Below are 18,209 nucleotides of genomic sequence, written 5' to 3'. Positions count from 1 at the left end.
ACACTCAAAGATTCCAGCTCAGCACTCAGGGCCCAGGCACTCAGGGTCTCCGGCACTCAGGGTCTCCGCCTCAGCACTAAGGGTCCTCAGCACAGGCCCCAGGCACTCAGGGATCCCAGCTCAGCACTCAGGCCCCAGGCACTCAGGGATCCCAGCTCAGCACTCAGGCCCCAGGCACTCAGGGATCCCAGCTCAGCACTCAGGCCCCAGGCACTCAGGGATCCCAGCTCAGCACTCAGGGTCCTCATCACTCAGGGATCCTGGTTCAGCACTCAGGGTCCTCAGCACTCAGGGATCCCGGGTCAGCACTCAGGGTCCTCAGCACTCAGGGTCCTCAGCACTCAGGGTCCTCAGCACTCAGGGTCCTCAGCACTCAAGTATCCTGGCTCGGCACTCAGGGTCCTCAGCACTCAGGCCCCAGGCACTCAGGGATCCTGGCTCAGCACTCAGGGTCCTCATCACTCAGGGATCCTGGCTCAGCACTCAGGGTCCTCAGCACTCAGGGATCCCGGGTCAGCACTCAGGGTCCTCAGCACTCAGGGTCCTCAGCACTCAGGGTCCTCAGCACTCAGGGATCCTAGCTTAGCACTCAGGGTCCTCAGCACTCAGGGTCTTCAGCACTCAGGGTCTTCAGCACTCAGGGTCCTCAGCACTCAGGGTCCTCAGCACTCAGGGTCCTCAGCACTCAGGGTCCTCAGCACTCAGGGATCCTAGCTCAGCACTCAGGGTCCTCAGCACTCAGGGATCCTAGCTCAGCACTCAGGGTCCTCAGCACTCAGGGATCCTGGCTGGGCACTCAGGGATCCTGGCTGGGCACTCAGGGATCCTGGCTGGGCACTCAGGGATCCCGGCTCGGCACTCAGGGTCCTCAGCACTCAGGGATCCCGGCTCAGCGCTCAGGGTCCTCAGCACTCAGGGATCCCGGCTCAGCGCTCAGGGTCCTCAGCACTCAGGGATCCCGGCTCAGCGCTCAGGGTCCTCAGCACTCAGGGATCCCGGCTCAGCGCTCAGGGTCCTCAGCACTCAGGGATCCCGGCTCAGCACTCAGGGTCCTCAGCACTCAGGGATCCCGGCTCAGCGCTCAGGGTCCTCAGCACTCAGGGATCCCGGCTCAGCGCTCAGGGTCCTCAGCACTCAGGGATCCCGGCTCAGCGCTCAGGGTCCTCAGCACTCAGGGATCCCGGCTGAGCACTCAGGGTCCGCAGCACTCAGGATCCGCAGCACTCAGGGTCCGCAGCACTCAGGGATCCCGGCTCAGCACTCAGGGTCCGCAGCACTCAGGGATCCCGGCTCAGCGCTCAGGGTCCTCAGCACTCAGGGATCCCGGCTCAGCGCTCAGGGTCCTCAGTACTCAGGGATCCCGGCTCAGCACTCAGGGTCCGCAGCACTCAGGGATCCCGGCTCAGCACTCAGGGATCCCGGCTCAGCACTCAGGGATCCCGGCTCAGCACTCAGGGATCCCGGCTCAGCACTCAGGGATCCCGGCTCAGCACTCAGGGATCCCGGCTCAGCACTCAGGGATCCCGGCTCAGCACTCAGGGCCCCCGCAGAGTTGGGAATGTGCCGGTGGGCGGAGCTCGTAATGTTCTGCACGGGACGTTCTACACGAGGGCCACGTGACCCGATATATTACGCTGGGAGCAGACGCTACTGACCCCTCCCACAACACTATATACAGGACACACAGGTGTGAGCGGCTGTGTACAGGACGAGACACAGGAGAGCGCCATCACCTGGCAGCGGCCGCTCTGAGCTGTGCTCAGTCACTCTATATACAGGGTTCACAGGCTCCGCCCCCCCCGCTCCACACACAGCTCTTCCCGCCTTGGGCGAAAAATGATCACGTGACCTGTTAGGCTCAGCAAACCGAGAGGCACGCCGGGAGTTGTAGTATTGACTCATGTCACGTGACGCCGGACACGGAAGTTGTGTTCGCTAATTCGTACTTGATTTCACCGTACCGGAGAGGATGAGCGGCCGGAGAGAGGCCCGGGGAGAAGGGAAAGGGAAGACGGGGGCGCCACACAAAGGGGTGAGGTGATCAACATGGAATACGTACTGCGTATACACAGACGGACAGCTACCTGTCATTACCGTATATACACACGGGCACCTACCTGTCATTACCGTATATGCAGACGGGCACCTACCTGTCATTACCGTATATGCAGACGAGCAGCTACCTGTCATTACCGTATATACACACGGGCACCTACCTGTCATTACCGTATATGCAGACGGGCACCTACCTGTCATTACCGTATATGCAGACGAGCAGCTACCTGTCATTACCGTATATACACACGGGCACCTACCTGTCATTACCGTATATACACACGGGCACCTACCTGTCATTACCGTATATACACACGGGCACCTACCTGTCATTACAGTATATACACACGGGCACCTTCCTGTCATTACCGTATATACACACAGGCACCTTCCTGCCAATACCGTATATACACGCTGGCACCTGCCTGTCCTTACCGTATATACACGCTGACACCTGCCTGTCCTTACCGTATATACACATGGGCACCTACCTGTTGTTACTGTATATACACGCTGGTACCTGCCTGCCATTAACGTATATGCACACAGGCACCTACCTGTCATTACTGTATATACACACGGGCACCTCCCTGTCGTTACCATATATACACACGGGCACCTCCCTGTCGTTACCGTATATACACACGCGGGCACCTCCCTGTCATTACCGTATATACACCCGGGCACCTACCTGTCATTACCATATATACACACAGGCACCTACCTGTCATTACTGTATATACACACGGGCACATCCCTGTCATTACTGTATATACACACGGGCACCTCCCTGTCATTACTGTATATATCGTGACCGTATATACACGCTGGCACCTGGCTGTCGTGACCGTATATACACGCTGGCACCTGGCTGTCGTGACGTATATACACGCTGGCACCTGGCTGTCGTGACTGTATATACACGCTGGCACCTGGCTGTCGTGACAGTATATACACGCTGGCACCTGGCTGTCGTGACCGTATATACACGCTGGCACCTGGCTGTCGAGACCGTATATACACGCTGGCACCTGGCTGTCGTGACCGTATATACACGCTGGCACCTGGCTGTCGTGACAGTATATACACGCTGGCACCTGGCTGTCGTGACTGTATATACACGCTGGCACCTGGCTGTCGTGACCGTATATACACACGCTGGCACCTGGCTGTCGAGACCGTATATACACACGCTGACACCTGGCTGTCGTGACCGTATATACACGCTGGCACCTGGCTGTCGTGACCGTATATACACGCTGGCACCTGGCTGTCGTGACCGTATACACACGCTGGCACCTGGCTGTCGTGACCGTATACACACGCTGGCACCTGGCTGTCGTGACCGTATACACACGCTGGCACCTGGCTGTCGTGACCGTATACACACGCTGGCACCTGGCTGTCGTGACCGTATATACACACGCTGGCACCTGGCTGTCGTGACCGTATATACACACGCTGACACCTGGCTGTCGTGACAGTATATACAAGCTGGCACCTGGCTGTCGTGACCGTATATACACGCTGGCACCTGGCTGTCGTGACCGTATATACACACGCTGGCACCTGGCTGTCGTGACCGTATATACACACGCTGGCACCTGGCTGTCGTGACCGTATATACACACGCTGACACCTGGCTGTCGTGACCGTATATACACACGCTGGCACCTGGCTGTCGTGACCGTATATACACGCTGGCACCTGGCTGTCGTGACCGTATATACACGCTGGCACCTGGCTGTCGTGACCGTATATACACACGCTGACACCTGGCTGTCGTGACCGTATATACACACGCTGGCACCTGGCTGTCGTGACCGTATATACACACGCTGGCACCTGGCTGTCGTGACCGTATATACACACGCTGGCACCTGGCTGTCGTGACCGTATATACACACGCTGACACCTGGCTGTCGTGACCGTATATACACACGCTGGCACCTGGCTGTCGTGACCGTATATACACACGCTGGCACCTGGCTGTCGTTACCGTATATACACACTGTAGACTGTGAGCCCTCGCGGGCAGGGTCCTCTCTCCTCCTATACCAGTCTGTTTTGTACTGTTAATGATTGTTGTACGTATACCCTCTTTCACTTGTAAAGCGCCATGGAATAAATGGCGCTATAATAATAAATAATAATAATAATAATAATAATACACACGCTGGCACCTTCCTGTCGTTACCGTATATACACACGCTGGCAGCTTCCTGTCATTACCGTATATACACACGCGGGCACCTACCTGTCATTACCATATATAGACGCTGGCACCTGCCTGTCATTACCATATATACACACGCTGGCACCTTCCTGTCGTTACCGTATATACACACGCGGGCACCTGCCTGTCATTACCGTATATACACACGTTGGCACCTGCCTGTCATTACCGTAAATACACATAGGCACCTGTCAGTCATTACCATATATGCACATGTTGACAGCTACCCGTCATTACTATATTTTTCATCACATTCAGTATGTTATCACCATTGTGACACTTTGCTCCGCTCTCTCCCGCAGGCCCCGTTCCTCCTCGGTTTTCCTGATGCTGGAGACTCAGATGATGATGGTAGTTTGGAGGCCGAGCTCATGGCCATCACCGGGGCGAATAAAGCTGCACAGAAAGCGAAGCCTAAAGGAAAAAGTGAGTAATGAGACAGTTCATTGACAAAACCTATGACAGTTCTGCTGGTCCCGGGGCAGTCACAGCGATGGACGGCTTCTCCCAGCATGTCGGGGCCTTCTGGGGGTCGTATGTAATGGTGGGAGACAGAGGTGAGGTGGGGGGCAGCGTCCTGTCAGGTATCATGAGGGCACATTCCTCTGTTCACTGAACCTGACAGGACCCCAAGAGGCAGCGAAGCAGCTAAAGCACAGGAGAACCTTTCCCTGCCGGACTGACCATTCATCTCAGTCATTCTGCCAGGCTTATTGGAGGACGGCAGAGAGCCGCTGGACAAACAACACAGCCCATTCAATCCACACAGGCACAGATATCAAACCATAGATGTCCATACATTTAGTGATGTGTAATAATGAGAAATGACACAGGGAAAATGTATTGATCAAATGAAGAAAGAGAGGTGCAAAAAGCCATGAAACGTCATGACACCAGCTGAGATCTATCAGTAACTAGAACGCAATCCTGCCACTTAGTGTAAAATAATATAAGTGACGGCCTATAAAAATGTCTCATTACCAAGATGCCACACAAGAAACTTCTCATATAGGGTAAAACCAGTGAGCTGTCTCAAGACCATTTCTTATACATAATTTATGGACAGCTATGGTTTGATTTCTTTGCCTGTGTGGATTGGATGGGTTGTTACTGACATCTGGTGAGAAATTCATGTCAATTTCACCTTTAGGAATATATTTACTTATACAGTGTAACATATATTTTCTACTCTGGATGCTCAGGGGATTCTGTCAGTAATGCCGGAGAGGGGGTCAGCCGAAGACGGTTTGTATTGTTTGTCCAGCATTCAATTTCTCGGAGAGCCCTTTTAATCGCGGCTGGTCATGTGACTTGTCTGAGATGTGGTGCCCCCTATTTTTAGTCATGTTTTGCCCCCGTTCTCCCCTGCAGCCCCCCTCCCCATGGAGCACATTGAGCGTATGGCTGCTCTCTGTATGCAGGATTTGGATGAGGATGTTGATGACGACGTGGATGACGATGAAGACTTGATGGTGAGTGCAGATCTGCCTGATCCTGAGCACACACACCAGAAATCTGGGAATAGGGGAGCGAGCATTCAGCCGGCTGCCCCCATGTACTACGGTGTACTATAGGATTCATTAATGTCAGATCCCTGCCTGATCGTGAGCACACACACCAGAAATCTTGGAATAGGGGAGCAAGCATTCAGGCGACTGCCCCCATGTAAGGCGTACTATAGGATTCATTAATGTCACAGATCTGCCTAATCCTGAGCACACACCAAAGGTCTGGGAATAGGGGAGTAAGCATTCAGCCGGCGGTCCCCATGTAAGGCGTACTATAGGATTCATTAATGTCAGATCTCTGCCTGATCCTGAGCACACACACCAGAAATCTTGGAATAGGGGAGCAAGCATTCAGGCGACTGCCCCATGTAAGGCGTACTATAGGATTCATTAATGTCACAGATCTGCCTGATCCTGAGCACACACACCAGAAAAATGGGAATAGGGGAGCAAGCATTCAACCAGCTGCCCCCATGTACGGTGTAGTATAGGATTCATAAATGTCAGATCTGCCTGATCCTGAGCGCACACACCAGAAATCTGGAAATAGGGGAGCAAGCATTCAGCTGGCTGACCCCATGTACGGCGTACTATAGGATTTGTTAATGTCACAGATCTGATTGTTCGTATCATCGACAGGCGGAACTAAATGAGGTCCTTGGAGAGGAGGAAGAGGAGCCGAAAGTGATAACTCCCCCCTCACAGGTATACACATTAACTGCTCGCGCTATACTCAGATGTCCTGCCGTACTCAGGACCAACGTGTTTTTTTTTATTATTGTGTTTCCTTAGACAACCCCAGCTTCCGCGGGCAGCATGGAGGGCACCGTGCAGGAGCGTCTGGCCATGTACAAGGAGGCCCTGAGTAATGCCAAGCAGGCAGGAGACGGAAGCAAAGCCAGGAGATACGAGCGAGGTGTGAAGGTGCGATGCACTGCCCGTAATGCCCCTCCATGTCCCCTGCCCTCCGCTCCCTCATCCTCTCTCTGTCTACCAGACGCTGGAGGACATGCTGCGTACGGTCAAAAAGGGCGGCCCTGTGTCCGCAGAAGACATCCCACCTCCAGTGGCAACTGGGAAAACCACCAGTGCTCCTGCAGCCCCGCCCGCTGTCGTCATCACGCCGGACCCCCCTGCTATGAACGGAATACCATCAAAGGCTCCTGGTCCCACCAAGACTCCTCCACCGGTGCCCACCAAGACCCCTCCACCGGTGCCCACCAAGACTCCTCCACTGGTGGCCATCAAACCTCAGAGCTTTCCGCAACCGGTGACCATCGCTGCCCCGATCAAGTCTTCTGCTCCAGTGATGCCAAGCCCAGGTAACAGGGTCGGCCATGCTTCCCACATTACCAGGGGTAACCCCATAGCACCGGTGGTCACTCTTGTCGCTCTGTCCTTGCAGCATCGGATGAGAACAAGTCTCGAGTGATGGATCTTCAGAGAGAATATAAACTGGCCGCTATTCAGAGCAAGCAGCAGGGGGACACGGAGCAAGCCACCAAGTATTACCGCGTGGCCAAGGTAAGTGGGAAAGCTGGTCATCACGGCAGTCATATTGGTTGCCACCCAACTTCCATGCCCAGTCTCTGATCCGGTGCTCCATTCTTTTTCTTACAGTCTCTGGATCCCATCATGTCTGCATTAGACTCTGGACAGACGGTGGACTTGGACAGCCTCCCTCCTCCACCTGGTGAGTCCCCCTTGTTAAAGGGAAAGTCCAAAAACACATGCCTTGTACTCAAAACAGCGCCTCCTCTGTGTACTGGTTGTGTCCGGTATTGCACCTCAGCTCCATTTAAGTGAATGGGACTAAGATGCAATACAAAGGCATGGCGCTAAGTGTGGAGGACAGTAGCCGTATCGTCGACAACCCCTTTAAGTATGATGGACATTTTAAGTTGTATTTCTACAAAGGCGAAACCTTAGACTTGGCCTTTTTTTTCCCCTCCACAGTTCAGTTGGTCCCAAATAAGACGACGATCCCCCTCTCTCCAGTGAGCGCAGACCCTTCCCCGTCCACCGGTGAGTTGTATGCCCCCTGCTGGATATAGTCGCACAGTAATAAAGCTTATTCCGAGCTGACGTGACCGGGTGCTGTAGGTGCCGCAGCCATGACAGATTTTCACCTATGACAGTGAAGGTTTCACAGTCCTTATGGGTTAAGGAGTCCCGGTTCTGTTTCAGGTCTGCCCCCTCCTCCTCGGGACACCCTGGAGGCTCTGCAGCAGAGGATGGACCGGTACCGCAGCGCTGCCGATCAGGCGAAAGCCAAGGGAGACGACCGCAAGGCCCGGATGCATGAGCGCATAGTGAAGGTGACGGCGACCGCTGGACAACATTTCCGGGGTTCTGGGTCTGAAGTTCTGCAACATCTTATTTTAAAGATCTGCTTGCTGGCAGTGAATTATTGGGTCTGTACAGGTTTTCCAGGCTCTTCATCTTCACTCACAGCAAGCAGAGATCTTAAATAGTGAGACATGGACCCATAACATGTAAGACAAACGTTCCCTCTGATTTCTGACCCTAAGACGCTCCGTATTGTCTCTTCGCCTCCTCCCTGCAGCAATACCAAGATGCCATACGGAGCCAAAAGGCTGGAAAACAAGTCAACCTGGCGGAGTTACCGGTGCCCCCAGGTCTGTAGGACGATGCAGCCCGGGCCCACGTATGACCAGCAGCATGCTTATGACGCCATCCAACTTGTCCACCATACTTTACCTTACCAGATTGCTCCCTGGTCTTTAGGTTTCCCACCAATCCAAGGGTCTGATGCTGTCCCCCAGGAGCAGAGTCTGGTTGGCGTGCTGGAAACAGCTATGAAGCTGGCCAATCAGCAGGAAGGAGACGGCGACGATGATGATGACGATGATGAGGAGGAGAAGAAAGGACCTGCTGGAGCTCCAAAGGTTAATATGATGTGCTTAAAGGGATCCTCCACCACTAATGTCCCTAGAGATAAGTGGTAGTGGTGCGGACCCCTCATCATAGATTATACAGACGCCATTGTGACTCCCATTTTCCTTACAGCCGGTCACCCGCCCCGGACCTGGTCCGAATCTGCAGCCGACGACGGCGCCCAAACCTTCTCCCCCGAAAAGTCCCAAACTGTCTGGAAAAGGTGCGTCTACGTCGGGACCCTGATAATCCGGCACTGATCTGATCCGTGGATACCTATTTTCTCTTGATCCCCTTTTTGCAGCTCAGCAGCAGCTTCAGTTTTTAGAAGGAAGAAAGAAGCAGCTCCTGACGGCCGCCCTCCGCTCCAAGCAGCACAAAGACATGGAGGGGGCGAAAATGTACCTGCGCCAATCCAAGGGCCTGGACCCCATGATCGAGGCGTCGCGGGGAGGCCTGCCGGTGGATATCACCAAGGTAAAGGAGCGGTGTGGTCAGAGGATCTGACAACCGCTGCTGCAGCTGAGTTGTCGCTGTCGTCCCCAGGTCCCCCCGGCTCCTGTAAATCAGGACGATTTCACCCTGGACCGGCCGGGTAAAGGCCAGAGCAGCGAGAAGTACGGCAAGCTGATGGAGCAGCTGAAGAAGCAGCACGAGGTAGGAGCCATATTGGATGTGGCGGGGACTGAAGGTGGGCACTGCAAATGGGGAGCACCGCTACCATGAAGGTGGCATTGCAAATGGGGAGCACCGCTACCATGAAGGTGGCACTGACAATGGGGAGCACCGCTACCATGAAGGTGGCACTGCCAATGGGGAGCACCGCTACCATGAAGGGGGCACTGCCAATGGGGAGCACCGCTACCATGAAGGGGGCACTGCCAATGGGGAGCACCGCTGCTATGAAGGGGGCACGGCCAATGGGGCGCACCGCTGCCATGAAGGGGGCACTGCCAATGGGGAGCACCGCTGCCAGAAGGGGGCACTGCCAATGGGGAGCACCGCTGCCATGAAGGGTGCACTGCCAATGGGGAGCACCGCTGCCATGAAGGGTGCACTGCCAATGGGGAGCACCGCTGCCATGAAGGGGGCACTGCCAATGGGGAGCACCGCTGCCATGAAGGGTGCACTGCCAATGGGGAGCAGCGCTGCCATGAAGGGGGCACTGCCAATGGGGAGCACCGCTGCAATGAAGGGGGCACGGCCAATGGGGAGCAGCGCTGCCATGAAGGGGGCACGGCCAATGGGGAGAACAGCTGCCATGAAGGGGGCACTGCCAATGGGGAGCACCGCTGCCATGAAGGGGGCACGGCCAATGTGGAGCACCGCTGCCATGAAGGGGGCACTGCCAATGGGGAGCACCGCTGCCATGAAGGGGGCACTGCCTGTACTCTCATGGGCGTCCTCATTTGGCGCCATTAAGAGCATTTTTTTATAATTTTTTTGCTTATTTTTTTGTTCTGCCCCACGTCAGTGATGCACCGGCCGTCCCCATAGTGTAACAAGTCGTTCATCAGAGCTGGCGCCGTCTTCCATTGGCGCTAATGATCTCGTGCCCATTGTAGCCACGTTTTTTTAGTGGATTACAAGCCACGATGCTCTGCGTATTCTGTCGTCTTTCATAGTTGCGATCTCGAAGTCATAAAGGCTCAGACCACACCACTTCTGTAGTAAGCCTCACCAGGGCCCACCTGTAGCAGGCCCTCCGCACACCTGTAGTAAGGCTAGTCAGGGCCCTCCGCACACCTGTAGTAAGGCTAGTCAGGGCCCTCCGCACACCTGTAGTAAGGCTAGTCAGGGCCCTCCGCACACCTGTAGTAAGGCTAGTCAGGGCCCTCCGCACACCTGTAGTAAGGCTAGTCAGGGCCCTCCGCACACCTGTAGTAAGGCTAGTCAGGGCCCTCCGCACACCTGTAGTAAGGCTAGTCAGGGCCCTCCGCACACCTGTAGTAAGGCTAGTCAGGGCCCTCCGCACACCTGTAGTAAGGCTAGTCAGGGCCCTCCGCCACCTGTAGTAAGGCTAGTCAGGGCCCTCTGCCCACCTGTAGTAAGGCTAGTCAGGGCCCTCTGCCCACCTGTAGTAAGGCTAGTCAGGGCCCTCTGCCCACCTGTAGTAAGGCTAGTCAGGGCCCTCCGCCCACCTGTAGTAAGGCTAGTCAGGGCCCTCCGCCCACCTGTAGTAAGGCTAGTCAGGGCCCTCCGCCCACCTGTAGTAAGGCTAGTCAGGGCCCTCCGCCCACCTGTAGTAAGGCTAGTCAGGGCCCTCCGCCCACCTGTAGCAAGCCTCGTCAGGGCCCTCCGCCCACCTGTAGCAAGCCTCGTCAGGGCCCGCTGCCCAGCTGTAGCAAGCCTCCGCAGGGCCCGTCGCCCAGCTGTAGCAAGCCTCCGCAGGGCCCGTCGCCCAGCTGTAGCAAGCCTCCGCAGAGCCTGCCGCCCACCCGTAGCAAGCTTCCGCAGAGCCCGCCACCCACCTGTAGCAAGCCTCGCAAGGCCCACCGCCAAGCTGTAGCAAGCCTCCGCAGAGCCTGCTGCCCACCCGTAGCAAGCTTCCGCAGAGCCCGCCGCCCACCTGTAGCAAGCCTCGCAAGGCCCACCGCCGAGCTGTAGCAAGCCTCCGCAGAGCCTGCTGCCCACCCGTAGCAAGCTTCCGCAGAGCCCGCCGCCCACCTGTAGCAAGCCTCCACAAGGCCTGCCGCCCAGCATAAACCGGCTTTGCAGGGCCTACCAGGAGCAGGGCCCGCCACCCACCTGGAGCAATTCCTGCAGTGCCTGTCACCCACCTGGAGCAATTCCTGCAGTGCCCGCCACCCACCGTGAACAGGGCCCGTAGTCCCCACCGTCTTGGAGATCTTCTGACCATGTCCTCCAGACTTGACGTTTCGGCCCCTGTCGCTCACATCCTTACACTTGTCACTTTTCTGCTGCCAACAAGTTCCTCCCATATTGTCTGGTTACTGACGCTTTCCTCCTTTCCTCTCAGATGGCCGTGTCGTATTCTCAGCAGTTCACTCATCTGGGAAACATCACGGAGACGGCAAAGTGAGTGAGTCCGGCCTCCTACGGCTCGTCTTCTCCCCATGACTCTTCTGTATGTCTCCGGTCTCCTTGTGGCTCCTCCGTGCTCCGGGACCACTCCTGCGGCTCGTCTTCTCCCTATGACTCTTCTGTATGTCTCCGGTCTCCTTGTGGCTCCTCCGTGCTCCGGGACCACTCCTGCGGCTCGTCTTCTCCCCATGACTCTTCTGTATGTCTCCGGTCTCCTTGTGGCTGCTCCGTGCTCTGGGACCACTCCTGCGGCTCGTCTTCTCTCCATGACTCTTCTGTATGTCTCCGGTCTCCTTGTGGCTCCTCCGTGCTCCGGGACCACTCCTGCGGCTCGTCTTCTCTCCATGACTCTTCTGTATGTCTCCGGTCTCCTTGTGGCTCCTCCGTGCTCCGGGACCACTCCTGCGGCTCGTCTTCTCCCCATGACTCTTCTGTATGTCTCCGGTCTCCTTGTGGCTCCTCTGTGCTCCGGGACCACTCCTGCGGCTCGTCTTCTCCCCATGACTCTTCTGTATGTCTCCGGTCTCCTTGTGGCTGCTCCGTGCTCTGGGACCACTCCTGCGGCTCGTCTTCTCTCCATGACTCTTCTGTATGTCTCCGGTCTCCTTGTGGCTCCTCCGTGCTCCGGGACCACTCCTGCGGCTTGTCTTCTCTCCATGACTCTTCTGTATGTCTCCGGTCTCCTTGTGGCTCCTCCGTGCTCCGGGACCACTCCTGCGGCTCGTGATGCCTCCTCTTCCTTCACACTTTCTTACCATCTCCTCAGAATCTCTTTTCTTTCTCCTCAGATACGAGAAGCTGGCGGAGGAGTGTATGAAGTACATAGAGACGGTGAAGCAGGCGCACGCTCGGGGGCTCCCGGTGCCGCACTGTCACTACGAGGAGAGGACCGTCAGTGTGGTCAAGTGAGTGAGTCTATGACGTGCTGTGACATATACTGTATGTATACAAGGCTCCTGACCACTCCTGACTCGTGTCTGCCCCCCGCAGGATATTTCCAGAACTGACCAATTCTGACCTGGTGTTATATGTGAATAAGGCGGTGAATTTGCCCACAGGTGGGTCCGGGCGTCCCCTCCGCTGTATGTTCTTCACCCGTCTACGTTTTCGGCTAATACGTTTTCTGTTCCAGGATCGTCGCCCAGTGATATGGACACGTTTGTGCGCTTTGAGTTTGCGTATCCCAGTCTGGTAAGAGGAGCTGGTGATACAGTATGAGGCGATCATTATCGGATACATAGATGACGTGTTTCTTCATTGCAGGAGGAAGCGCAGAGAGATAAAACCAGCGTCATCAAAGGGACCAACTCTCCAGGTGTGCGGGGGCGGGGGGCCGGTCACGCTCGTGTTACCCGTCTGTGTGCTGGGGCGGGGGGCCGGTCACTGCCCGTGTTACCCGTCTGTATGCTGGGGCGGGGGGCCGGTCACGCTAGTGTTACCAGTCTGTGCTGGGGCGGGGGGCCGGTCACACCCGTGTTACCCATCTATGTACTAGGGTGGGGGGCTGATCACGCCCGTGTTACCTGTCTTTGTGCAGGGACGGGGGGGGGCGATCACACCCAAGTTACCCGTCTGTGTGCTGGGGCGGGGGGACCGATCACGCCCGTGTTACCCCTCGGTGTACCCACAACTCACTTGATCCTCTCTGTCTCTAGTCTATAAAGAAAAGTTCAACCTGCAGATAAATCGCAGCCACCGCGGCCTGAAGAGGGCGATACAGGCCAAGGGGGTCAAATTCGAAGTCATCCAGAAGGGGTAAGTGAGGGGAGGTAACATGGCAGGACTGGGGGGCTCATTCTCGGTGTTAATGCCATGCTGTGTATACAGGGGGCTTTTTAAGTCCGACCGTGTTTTGGGGACGGCACATCTCAAGTTGGAGACTTTAGAGAGCAATTGTGAGATCCGCGACATCCTGGAGGTAATTTACTCATGTATCCTCCACCATACCACTCTGTATGTATTACTTCCTCCTCCTCCATACCGCTCTGTATGTATCTCCTTCTCTTCCTCCATACCTCTCTGTATGTATCTCCTCCTCCATACCTCTCTGTATGTATCTCCTCCTCCATACCTCTCTGTATGTATCTCCTCCTCCATACCTCTCTGTATGTATCTCCTCCTCCATACCGCTCTATATGTATGTATTACCTCCTCCTCCATACTGCTCTGTGTGTATGTATCTCCTCCTTCGCACCACTCTGTATGTATTAACCTCTCTTCCTCCATACTGCACTGTATGTATTATCCCCTCTTCCATACCCCTCCTCCCCCCGCACCGCTCTGTATGTATCCCCTCCTCCCCCCGCACCGCTCTGTATGTATCTGCTGCCCCACACCGCTTCCCCATTTTGCTCTCTCCATCTCTGAGACTGATCCCGTTTTATTAGATCCCCTCAATCATGCCATATTTCTTCTTCCTCCAGGTGATGGAGGGCCGCAGACCCACGGGGGGTAAACTAGAGGTGTGCGTCCGAATCCGTGAGCCCTTTACGTCTCAGCAGCTGAGCAGCAGCACAGAGAAGTGGCTGGTCATCGAGCCCATCTCCCTTCCTCCGGTAATAATCTGCCCCTCACCTATCGGCCCCCGGCTTTCCAGGCGGCGGATAATTATTTTTTTTTTGGGGGGACACTGACGCCCTCTTCATGTATTTCACAGCCTCCAGTTTCGAAACCAAAACAGCCAACCCCAATTAAGTCCCCTTCCAGTAGGTGGGTGCAGTGGATATGTGACCGGCATGACTATCCTTCTGGTACCCTCTGTTTTCTACCTATAATCCCCCCGACTTTGTATTTCAGCCCCCAGACCCTCCACTGCCTGAGTGTTTTGGCGTTTGAGAAGGAGAAGCTGGAGACGAAGGTGAGTAAATCTATATCTCTGCAGACCTCGTTCTCATCCGAGTCCTCGGATCCCAACCTTTGTCTTCTCCCCCAGGTTCTCGGCTACAGACAGCAGCACCGCGCTCCTCCTGATGACCTCATCACGCTGCTTAATGATGTCACTCAGCGCAGCCAGCAGCAGGTGCTGCAGCTACGCCAGGGAGGACCTGCCATCCGCGCCGGTGAGGACCAGGGTGGTGGGAGGGATAATTCCGGGGTGCACTTTTCGGAGGCATTTTGTTATCACTTTGTACTTATTGCTCCTTTCAGAATACGTCCGGCAGCTGGAACGGTACTTGCAGTTTTACTCCGATTCTGCTCGGCGTCTAGGTCAAGAGGGGAACAGGGTAAGCAATTGGTGGGGCTTCATGGAGAAGCCATATGGCCGTACATAGAGGGCCATATAGAGGATGTACAGCTCAGAAACCAATCATATTAACCATTTCTGTTCACCTTATAGGAAGCAGCAAAAGAGGCTTTATACAAGAGGAACCTTGTAGGCAATGAGGTGGGTACATCCAGGGAGGGATTGATTATTAAAATGTTCCTTAGGACCCCAGTGCAGTGGTCACGTCGGTAGTCCATAGCCGCCAGAACGGAGACCTTCAAACCTCCTTTTTCCTGCCGGCTCCTCTTCTGGTTAGTATGCCCGGTGTGGCGTAACGCGTCCGTCACACTAATGAGCAGAGGAGCCTGGGATGCCGGTGGCCTCGGAGCGCTGTCATGGCTGCGGGACCGGAGCCCTTCCATCTTTCTCTTCTAGTTAGTAGGCCCGGTGTGCCATCGTACTTCCATCATAACTAACAACAAGAGGCGCCTGGGATACTGTTGACTTGTGACTACTGACATAGCCGCCGGACTGGAGCCCTTCCATCTCCTGTTCTGGTTAGTAGGTCCGATGCGCCGTTGTCCATCCGCCACACTAAGAAGAGGCACCTGGGATGCCGGCGGCCTCGACTACTGACATGGCCGCCTGACTGGAGTCCTTCAAACCTCATTTTACATGCCGGTTCCTCTTCTGGTTAGTAGGCCTGGTACGCTGTCACGCGTCCGACACACTAATGAGAAGAGGCGCCTGGGATGCCGGCGTCCGGTCACCTCAGACTACTGACATGGCCACCAGACCGGAACCCTTCCATCCTCCTTTTACCTACCAGCTCCTCTTCCGGTTAGTAGGCCCGGTGCGCCATTGTGTGTCTGTCACACTAACGAGAAGAGGTGCCTGGGATGCTGGTGTCCGGTGGCCACCCCTTACATCCTCCTTTTACCTACCGACTCCTCTTCTGGTTAGTAGGCCTGGTGCTCCGTCGTGCGTCCGTCACACTGATGAGAAGAGGCGCCTGGGATGATGGCAGCCTTGAACTACTGACATGGCTGTTGGACAAGAGCCCTTCGATCTTCCTTTTACCTGCTGGCTCCTCTTCTGGTTAGTAGGCCCGGTTCTCCGTCGTGCGTTCGTCACACTAATGAGAAGGGGCTCCTGGGATGCTGGCGGTCTCGGACTACTGACGTGGCTGCTGGTCTTGGATCCTGCAAATCTTTTTCTATCTCACAGATTTTTGTCCTTTCTCATCCTCAGCTGCAGAAAATGTCCAGATGAAGTACGTTTCGGATGCGGGGGCCTCTCACCCCGGGAAGCCCCTCCAGATGTTTACATCCTTCCCCTCCCCCACATACACTCCTATAGAAGTTGGGGACCAGTGCCTTATCCCTGCGAGCACACACACTCCGCTGGCACGCCATCATCTCCGGTGACAATCAGACCTCTCCAGCACTAGTGCATTAGCGGTGAAGCAGCAGGGTTGTGTGAGTGCGTGTCGTTACCCCCTCCCCTAATACTGTACTGCTGCGCCTGCCCGTACCAGACCCCCCCAACACTACATAGCGGGGCCGGCGCTCATCCTCATCAGTCCATCAGCTCTTATGTGTGTAAATTATGATACGATACATGATCATGTAGCTGCTGCTAAGAATAGTAATAAAGACCTAAAACCAATATGGCAGCCGTCATTCATCACCATCATCATCATCCCTACCCGTGCTGTACCAATGTCATCTTTGTGCCCCCTCCCCACTATCCCAGCTCAGTGCTGAAAGCTAAAGCCCCCCCATACACTTCTGAGCCCAGCGATAACTATGGGGCCAGCTGACAGTCTCATGCATGGGGGCCCCCAACAGATGATGTCGGGGTAGTTAAGGATCTGGTTGATCCATTCTCGGGCTGCCAATTCATTCTCGGGCTACCGATCCATTTTTGCGGCTGCCAATCCATTCTTGTAGCTGCCAATCCATTCTTGGGCTACCGATCCATTTTTGCGGCTGCCAATCCATTCTTGTAGCTGCTGGTCCATTTTTGTAGCTGCCGATCCATTCTCGGGCTGCCAATCCATTTTTGCAGCTACCGATCCATTTTTGCAGCTGCCGATCCGTCTTGGGGCTGCCGACCCGTTTTCGGGCTGCCGATCCGTTTTCGGGCTGCCGATCCGTCTTCGGGCTGCCGATCCGTCTTCGGGCTGCCGATCCATTTTTGCAGCTGCCGATCCGTTTTCGGGCTGCTGATTAATTTTCGGGCTTCCGATCCATCCTGTCCCCCTGCGATAAGCCAACGCCAGAAATGTCTGACAGCATCTCTCATAGAGAACAAACCTGTGTATGGGAGAGACGGCTGCTGGACAAACGGGTGCGAAAGAGCCAAGGGTTATCCTGCTTTTCTCTTCGCCAAGTCTGATATTGCAGCTGAGCTCCATTTATTGGGTTTGGATGCAATACCAGGCACAGCCTATGAGGGATAGTGGCGCTATTCCTAAGAAAGGAAAAAAAAAATGCAACTTTCTTCGGCGCTCCATTGGGAGACCCAGACGATTGGGTGTATAGCACTGCCTCCGGAGGCCACACAAAGCATTACACTAAAAAGTGTAAGGCCCCTCCCCTTCTGGCTATACACCCCCAGTGGGATCACTGGCTCACCAGTTTTCTGCTTTGTGCGAAGGAGGTCAGACATCCACGCATAGCTCCACTGTTTAGTCAGCAGCAGCTGCTGACTATGTCGGATGGAAGAAAAGAGGGCCCATACTAGGGCCCCCAGCATGCTCCCTTCTCACCCCACTTTATGTCGGCGGTGTTTGTCAAGGTTGAGGTACCCATTGCGGGTACGGAGGCTGGAGCCCACATGCTGTTTTCCTTCCCCATCCCCCTGAGGGGCTCTGAGGAAGTGGGATCTTACCGGCCCCCAAGCCCTGAGGCCGGGCTCCATCCACAGACCCATGGAACCTGCTGGATACGGAGCTGGGTACCGTTCAGGGACAAGGCCCTGCGACATTCAGGTACTCTGTGTCCCAAACAGGCCGCGCACATTCCAGACTTGCTGGGTGTGCTAGTGCGCCGGGGACAGTAGCGCTGCACGTTGGGGTTACAGTCACTACAGTTTTTTCTGAGTGACTTTATGTGTTGGGGACTGCCGCGCCGGCCGCCCCTAGGCGGCGGCGCGGCTGCGACTTGTAGTGCGCCGGGGACTTAGCGACGACCGTGCTTTTACGACGGCGTCGCTTATAAATTTAGTCCCCGGCTTCTGCGGCCTAGCTCCGCTTCGT

General features: G+C 55.5%; 2 protein-coding genes across 3 annotated transcripts in view; one reads left to right on the top strand and one right to left on the bottom strand.

Annotated features, from left to right (window-relative positions):
• BRME1 (break repair meiotic recombinase recruitment factor 1) overlaps positions 1-2,113 on the bottom strand; it is a 28,685-nt gene extending 26,572 nt beyond the window's left edge. Inside the window, exon 1 of one of the 2 annotated variants that reach the window (XM_075346650.1) lies at positions 2,060-2,113. The gene's annotated coding sequence lies outside the window, so the exon portion shown is untranslated. Of the gene's footprint in view, positions 1-1,849; positions 1,937-2,059 lie in introns of those variants that run through there. The other variant, XM_075346651.1, reaches the window with a different exon arrangement.
• On the top strand, positions 1,908-17,490 carry CC2D1A (coiled-coil and C2 domain containing 1A). Its single transcript, XM_075346649.1, has 29 exons — positions 1,908-2,032; positions 4,594-4,717; positions 5,663-5,763; positions 6,439-6,504; positions 6,592-6,723; positions 6,797-7,121; positions 7,205-7,323; positions 7,420-7,492; positions 7,756-7,824; positions 7,987-8,117; positions 8,366-8,438; positions 8,548-8,708; positions 8,830-8,920; positions 9,002-9,174; positions 9,244-9,354; positions 11,678-11,736; positions 12,531-12,647; positions 12,733-12,800; positions 12,875-12,933; positions 13,006-13,057; positions 13,398-13,497; positions 13,570-13,660; positions 14,166-14,297; positions 14,399-14,451; positions 14,539-14,599; positions 14,675-14,801; positions 14,890-14,966; positions 15,080-15,127; positions 16,199-17,490. The coding sequence occupies exons 1-29, from the start codon at positions 1,970-1,972 to the stop codon at positions 16,217-16,219; spliced, it is 2,877 nt and encodes a 958-aa protein (XP_075202764.1). The 5' UTR covers positions 1,908-1,969; the 3' UTR covers positions 16,220-17,490.
• The last annotated feature ends 719 nt before the right edge of the window (positions 17,491-18,209 follow it).

Source organism: Anomaloglossus baeobatrachus, chromosome 4 (genome assembly GCF_048569485.1).
Source record: "Anomaloglossus baeobatrachus isolate aAnoBae1 chromosome 4, aAnoBae1.hap1, whole genome shotgun sequence".
NCBI classification, from domain to species: Eukaryota; Metazoa; Chordata; class Amphibia; order Anura; family Aromobatidae; genus Anomaloglossus; species Anomaloglossus baeobatrachus.
Note: the sequence above shows the minus strand (reverse complement) of the source record. Positions and strands in the feature narration are given on the sequence as shown.